Source organism: Rhodamnia argentea, chromosome 2, assembly GCF_020921035.1.
Source record: "Rhodamnia argentea isolate NSW1041297 chromosome 2, ASM2092103v1, whole genome shotgun sequence".
Lineage (NCBI taxonomy): Eukaryota > Viridiplantae > Streptophyta > Magnoliopsida > Myrtales > Myrtaceae > Rhodamnia > Rhodamnia argentea.
In genome coordinates, this window is record NC_063151.1 from 35,211,691 (window position 1) to 35,219,345 (window position 7,655).

Sequence of the window (7,655 nt, forward strand, 5' to 3'; positions counted from 1 at the left end):
AAGAGACAATGAATGAAATTGGGTTATTTCTAGCCGATGATGTTGTGGTGTACAATGTAGGCCCGATGGCAAACTTTATAGTTCGGTCCGGAGAAAGAGACCAAGGACGAAGCTAAGCCTTGATGGAGATTTGAAGCTAAAATATCTAGATGCAAAATGATTATTTAGATTAAGGGGGAACAGACCTAGCACCGAACTCACACGCGATGAGGAGATTGTTGGAACACATGTGTGAGTTGTATATGGTAACTAACGCGATTTTCGGGCGATGGGGTTAAGTCCGGAGAAAGAGACCATGAATGTAAGTGCGCAATTTTCGGGCGCTGGCGTTGTGGTGTACAATGCAAGCCCAATGGCGGACTTCAGAGGGATGAAGCTGGGCATTGATGGAGAGGAGGAGATTGTTGGGATACACGTGTGAGTTGTGTTAAAAAAAGTCCGACATTGAAGAATCAGTGTGGTGTAAAGCGGTTTATATATCATAGTATGCATTAATTTTTTGGTTCTTGAGTAAATGTGAATCTAACTGAATATGTTGACAGACTTAGACTTTGGTTTCTTCTTGGCAAGCTCCCCGACTAAAGGTATTGGATTTTTGTTGCGCATGCCAATGCAATATAGTAAACCCCAATCACATAAAATACTAAGTAGTCTTGGTATGCTAAGATCGGTAAGCTAAATTCATATACTAAAGCTCCGTTCGTCTCGCGAAATATAGATGATTTGAAAAATATTTTCTTAAATTGGATAATATTTGTCATTTATTTTTTTGATTTAATTAATCGTGATTTTTTATTTATTTAATTAGTCACGAAAACATCAACCACACTATTTATTACATCAATCTAACAAATCATTGTCAGTATAATTAGCATTGCACCGGTGCTTACTTCACCCCCAGTATAATTAAATCTACCTCATTCGATTTACTAGATTTGGCTGGTTTTTAATAAATAATTTAAAAAATGAAATCATTTTCTCGAATTTCTATCGAAATAAACGGGTGTAACTATCAATATCATTTTTATTTGGAGATCTATTCTTTTTTTTTTTTTTTTTGGCGAGGCGTTGTCTGACAAGAAACGTGGTGCACATGTCCTGCCTTTTCCCCATTGGTTCCCGCATATCGTCCGGGACCGGAACTCCCAGATCATGTGGCCACGTGTCGCGATCACCGACCGTGATCGACCGACCACATGTTCGACAGACGGATGGAGCCGAGCTGCGATCTGATCGGGGGAGCGGGACCCACAACGGTTGGGCTTCCTTGCACGTTGCCTTGCGGTGGAGAGGGAGCGGGTCAGCGTCAATTACGGTTGTTTGGCCGCCCCTCCGGACAGATCGAACGTGATTTTTGGTGTGACCCGTTCCTTTCGGCCTGATCGACCATAGATTATACACATCTGGCGTGGACCCACCTTGAATTCTTCAAATTAATCGCATTCCAAACAAAAATAATAATATCCCATGAATATATATATTAATATCTCTGCTGCACTTTTTTAAAAGAAAATTCGCGATTTCCATCCCCCGTTCGATATAGCCAAAAATTAAGTGTTGCAAAAATTTAAATACAGTGATTTGAAAATTAGAAAAAAAAATTTACATTAAAGCCAATAATGATTTCATTAGTCTCGCATTTTTTTTTTTCGAATAGCATGTTAGTCTCACGTTGAATATGGATTAATGAGATCAACGGAAGGTCTTCATGGTATAACCGACAAGATTTTAGCTTCTATTGACCGTTTTATCATATAGCCGATTAAGTATGTCAATCCTCTATGTCGTAAACAACTTAATCAACAAATTAACTCACTGGGATGAGAAGTTAATTTTCCGTACAAATTGGATCATAACTCCATGTTGATGACAACGCCCGTATTAAAAAAGTTCAGCATTTAACGAGATTAAACTTGTCGGAGAATCATTGTCGACATTGACTTGAAAGATTCGGTTAAGTAAAAAAAGAATACTTAATCGGGTAAGGAAGGAGTTATCCGATCCATTAAGTAAAAATACGCAATCGATCATCAATAGAATCTCGCTACTCATGCTGTCAAAACCTCTCAACAACAATTACAATAAATGCATAATAAGAAATCGGTTCTCAGTCGTCATCAAACAATTTCTAATTCCAATTTTTCGGTGACTTCAAATTTATCAAAAATTAAAAATCCAATACTTAATTTTTCAGCCCTTATTGTTCAATTTCATTAGACGGATGCTGAAACTTGTCGCTATACTTTTACGGGGTCACGTTTTCTTCTGCCCCCACGTGCTAATTTGTGTCTTGGCTAAAATGTCTTGTGTATTTTCTTGTTACGTATTTTCCGTTTACGATTAAATCATTACAAAAAAAAAAAAAAAAACGCAAATTACTATTTAATTAATGGTAGCCGTCGATTTCGTGGAAAGGTCAAAGTTGACACTTGAGGATGCGTGGAAGCCAGCCTAGAAAGCGAGTGGGGGAGGATCCGGTCTGTCCAATGTGGGTGGGTGCGTGGTTCGGTTATCGCATTCCATATGACGTGGTCGGTCAAAGTCAAAGACTCCAGTTGCCGACTCTTCACATTTGGGATTATACGCCAACGGGGTCTTTTTTCCAACTTTATATTATCTTTGATTTGACGTATTATTTAGTGCATAATATAATAGTCATTGAGACACTTTTGCCCTTGGGATATTTCATTTATTCGCACAGTGTCTTTGAAGTTTGAATTAGGATAAGTCGCCGACAAGTCCATTCAAAAACACCATGCGAAGCATAGGTCGACGACGCAGGAGCCGAAGCTCCGATAATTCACCCCAAGAGCGGGACGCTATTATATAACCCTACACGACGGTACCTATTCGAAGATGACTTGGAGTCTACTTTCCCCACAACACCTTCATAGTTGAGAGAAAATATTTTTTTTCCTTCATCCTATAGAATACCCCTAAATTTTACATCTTAGAGTTTAGATGAAACGATTTAAGGAATATCCAAAATCTCGGAAATGTGCTCTAATGCATGCCATGAAATCATACATGTTGATTGTATATTATGCATTTAATTCCATTGCATTAGTTTTCATTTCGACAAAATTTCTGAGGTATATAATCCAAAGTGCTATTTTTAGATCTTAAATTATCTTACTTCCTTATTTACGGCGTTTCTTTTTAATTTCCTTTACGAAATACGAGGGGGAAGACCCAGATAAAGAAAATTGTCAAAAAAAGAATAATCAAGTATATGATGATATCCGTAGGTGTAAACGGTGAACGCTATTCTCATTACTTTCGGTCCTCTTTCTTTGATCTTTTTCACTTTACGTTCCTCGTATTATACATCAACTTTATACGGTTTAAGCAAACCTCGAAATTAACATAATCAAGTAAAATAAAACGTATTTTTATTTGGGTTGCAAATTTACATAATTTTGCTTGTGCAAGACATCCGATAGATGCTTGATTGTACTGGCTACATATAGAAAAAAAAAAAAAATCACGATACTCACACAATCAAAAAGCATTACTAGATGAATCATAAGCTCGTGTCACAATCAAAATTGATCGGATTGATTGAATTGTCATAAATACAAAAGTTTTATAACTTAACTGGCAAAAAAAAATAAATTGAATTGACACAATTGTAATAAGCTTATGACTTTTATTATGTTGCGCTAATATGATATCATATCTTTAGATTCAAAAAAAAAAAAAAATATACGATATCATATTTTAAACTCGGAATATCGGTTTTGAAAATTAAGAAACACGGGGACAAAAAAGTCTTTTGAGGCAAGTGAGTCCACCACGTTTCCTTAATGAGGCGATTTACTTGTCGAATTAGACGAGAAGAGCGGTACACAAAAGGGAATTAGAATAATTTTTAGGCGATGAAGGTAAATCGCAACATGCCAAAAACATCCCAACCCCACCTTCGCAGAACCCGAAAAGGCGCATTGAAAAATCAAAGGGCAAGTAGCTTTCACTCATGCAATGCAAAAGGAAGAAAATATTCTTAAATTTATTTATTTATTTATTTATATATGTTTAGGACCACATGGGCCATGGGGGTTATAATCCAAAACGACGCCGTCCCCGCGCGTTCACACGCGCCGCCCCCACTACTCCACCCACCTAATCTCTCCTGCATCGATCGCTCGCTCCCTAATAAATTCCTCGCGATCTCCGAGTCTCGGCCTCTCCTCCTTCTCTCTTCGTGGCGCATCCTTCTCCTCTCTTTCCTCGGAGGATCCGTAGAGGTATTTTCTCTCTCTAGATCTCTAGATCTCGATCTCGTGGTCGACGATCTTCGCGTGTTAGGTATGCATCGTCCACCTGCTAGCTCCGGTGGCTTCGCGGTTCCGTGCCGCGTCCGTTGCTTCGTTTCTGATTCCGTCGGAGCTCGTCGCGTCACTTGAGCTGTTTCTGCGGGAGAGTTTGCGTGCCTTACGTTGTTTTGCGTCCGTTTCATGCGTTCTTTGGACTGTCTGATGTTAGTTTCAGCTCAATTGAGCCGCAAATGCTTCTATTTTGCCATTTCGTAGCAAAAGTTGTCAGCCCTTTGTGGAGTGCTGGGGGATGAACCTGTTTTTCTCTAGATGTTTGCTCCGATCTGGCAATACCGGGAGGGAAACTCCGTAGCTGTTTTGTTTTTGGAGTTTAGAAGAATTGATGGTCGTTTCTGAGCGAATTGTTTCGGTTCAATTGGCCTGTTCGATCAGATCTTGTCTTTTTTTTTTGCTGCGTGTGTTGATTCTGGTGTTTTGGATATGGTTAGGCGTTCTAGTTCGGACTACAGCGGTTTTAAGAGATGGATCATTTCCGGAGTGTTGAGCAGAACGCCTTTGTCGCCGCCTTTGAGGAGATGAGGGGCTTCGTCTCCGTCCCTGACCGGAGGGAGCCGGTTGTTTGTCCCAAGCCTCGACGGCTTGGGGTTTTGTCTAACAACCCTTTGAGGTCTCAGATAAGGTAATTCTTTGTCTCTGTGTTTGGATGAATTGTTTTGGTGTTTGAACTTTTGAAATAACACTCTGTGGTTTCTGATGAACAGCCATCGATCTGAGATTTGCAAATCGAAAGCTGCGGCAGAGCTTCTGGACCTCATCCTTAAGAAGGTATTTGGATCTGTCTCATCAATCCACATCTGACCCTGTCTCTGAACTGGCTGGAATTCTGGCTCATCCTTTCAGTGCTTAATAGTCAAGATCTGAATTCAGTTATCGAATGTTTTGGTTCTTAGAAAGTATGAATCAGTTTGTTCAGCTATTTTGCTTCATCTAAGTGTCCTGGTCCTATTGTTTTGTTGAGTGGATCTATTCAAGCATTCTTTTGCAATTTTTAACGGGGAAAGAGAGGAATAAGAGTAACTTGAAAACAGCTGCTCAATTGACACATTAGGGAAACGTTAATAACTGACCTGCGCAACACATTAGGGAATCGTTAATAACTGACCTGCGCAAAATGTATTTTTAAGTTAAATCTAATGTTTTTGTCCATTTCTGCATTGACATTTAGTCCTCAGATTCGGTTTTTTCCCGTTAGCCCGTCACATAAAGGAGGTTTAATTTATTGCAGGAGGATTATGAGTTGGAGCTGCAATCCCCGCTGCCGGTCGCTTCGACGCCCCCATTTTTTGCTGGATCTCCACCAAGAAGGGCTGAGAACCCTTTAGTACAGGATGCCCACTTTAGGGATGAAAAGATTACTCCAATTATGGCGTTGCCAGCTATGTCGCCATCAGGTTTACCATCTCCATCAGCTTCTGCACGCAAAGGGTGCGTGAGGATGAAGTTTGGGGTCAAACCTGCAGCTGTTAGAGTAGAAGGTTTTGACTGCCTTAACAGGGATAGCAAAAATTCTAGCATTCCTGCTGTTGCATAAAATCTCCACCGAAGAAACTGTACATAGGAAGGAGCTTAATGCAGGGCATACTTCACATAGTCAAGCAGACAAGCGAGAGTTTCGAAATATTTTGGAAGAAGAGAATTCGAGTACCGTTTAGGGTTGTAAATACCATCTGTTCTAGTCAGCAGTTTGCATTTTAGTGTCAGTGTAAGTAGGTTGATTGAACGAGAGGAGAGCCACCAAGTGTCTGTTCTTGCAGCGGGTGCTGAATTAGTGAGAGAGTTATTATGTAATATAGGGAGGATTGCCAAGAGAAATGATTTCTTAGTAGAAATCATCCATTTGATGTTTTGTACAGTCCATCATTTTGGGTCACATGTAAAGTTGTGGATATTTTCTGATCGATCTTGCCTTATTTCGTGTTATGACTTACTCTACTCTTTTTGCGAGACGACGAGAAAACTTCGTGGCGATGCTTGAGGTGTTGATTGGCTAGACGATTTTGAATTTGAAAGGTCTGATTGATTCTGAAAGGATCACCCTTCAGGCTACTTTCGTAAGGACATCTCTTATTTGCTATGCTTTTCTCCGCATCGTCAAAGCAGAGCAGGGAAGAACTTACCTATGTCAGCTCATGTCTTGCTGTTCCCTCCGCCACTGAACTTGTTTTCAGTAGTACTAGTGTAGGTAACTGTGCCGGTCGTCGTTTGAATTGGTTTATCAGTGCCTTTTGAGGATTTCCTTTTTTTGCTATCTTCTTGTACCGTCATCACCTTTACTACTCGACAATACTATATGTGATGGTTTCGATACAAAAATCAAAATGGCCATCGGTATTGGGTTCCAAAAGGAAAGGTGTATTCCGATACTGCGATTCTTTTGAGAAAAGTGAGTGCTGATTCTTTTGTCTTAATGATTTAAAAGGCTATTAAGGAGCAACGTAATACTTCACATTCTTTTGTTCAGTGGTAGACAACAGCATCTTCTTAAATTGTTAGCAACTGATTCACATTTCATGCCCTGATTCTGAGTTAGATTGTTTCTTATATCAATATGATGAGAGGAAATCAACGGCGCTTCTTTGATTCGTAGAAGTACGTACTGGCATGCAATTATCAAGTTGGTGTTGTCTAATGTGGAAATGGTACTGAAATTGGACCGGAAAACTGTCTCATTCGCACCCAGTGACCGGCCCATCTGATTTTCAGCCTCTAGCTTTGCAATTTCACTAATTTTTTTTTTTGGACGGACAATTTCATTAATTTGCATCTAGAGGTGTCGATATGGGTCTTTGACCCACATTTTAATCCACTTTTTTCCCTTTGGAATAAATATGGGTTCAACAAATTTTAAAAATGGGTCAAATATAGGTTTATGCTTATAAAGCCTATCAAATATGAGTTTTAACTCAACCTATTTTCGACCCGTAATTTATAGTTTCGCAAGATCATTTTTATTCACTTGTAAACCACCATCGTTGCCAACCTGCTGCCGCCTCCCTCCCACCGTCCACTATCGATGGTAGGCAATGGCGATTAGTGAAACAATTTTTGCATTTTTTTTTTAATTTTATGAAATAAATATTTCATGATTTGGTCAAATATATAGGTATATAAATAACACAAGTTAGGTCGAGTATAAATCAGGTATGGGTTGGATTAGATATCAGTCATAAAATTTATAATGTATGAAAATGGGTAAAAAATGGTTAAATAGGTTAATATGGGTTGGTCCATATTCAACAAGACCCAAACTCGACCCAATCCACCCATTTGACACCTCTATTTGCATCCCGTGAAATTTGGAAATACAACTTTAGAATT

General features: G+C 39.3%; 1 protein-coding gene and 1 long non-coding RNA gene across 2 annotated transcripts; one reads left to right on the plus strand and one right to left on the minus strand.

Annotated features, from left to right (window-relative positions):
• Positions 1-4,188: 4,188 nt before the first annotated feature.
• On the plus strand, positions 4,189-6,247 carry LOC115739996. The gene is made up of 4 exons (XM_030673331.2): positions 4,189-4,247; positions 4,766-4,956; positions 5,039-5,102; positions 5,563-6,247. The coding sequence occupies exons 2-4, from the start codon at positions 4,799-4,801 to the stop codon at positions 5,866-5,868; spliced, it is 528 nt and encodes a 175-aa protein (XP_030529191.1). The 5' UTR covers positions 4,189-4,247; positions 4,766-4,798; the 3' UTR covers positions 5,869-6,247.
• LOC115740003 lies at positions 5,178-5,564 on the minus strand. Its single transcript, XR_004015313.2, has 2 exons — positions 5,440-5,564; positions 5,178-5,404 (listed from the first exon to the last, which is right to left on the minus strand). It is a non-coding gene; the product is annotated as an uncharacterized LOC115740003 (long non-coding RNA).
• Positions 6,248-7,655: the final 1,408 nt, after the last annotated feature.

What these genes read in the sequence shown, in the direction of transcription:
- LOC115739996 (XM_030673331.2), top strand. Translation starts at nt 4,799, where the DNA reads ATGGATCATTTCCGGAGTGTTGAGCAGAACGCCTTTGTCGCCGCCTTT. An exon ending in CCTTTGAGGTCTCAGATAAG is followed by an intron (nt 4,957 to 5,038) that starts GTAATTCTTTGT and finishes TCTGATGAACAG; the next exon opens with CCATCGATCTGAGATTTGCA. An exon ending in TGGACCTCATCCTTAAGAAG is followed by an intron (nt 5,103 to 5,562) that starts GTATTTGGATCT and finishes AATTTATTGCAG; the next exon opens with GAGGATTATGAGTTGGAGCT.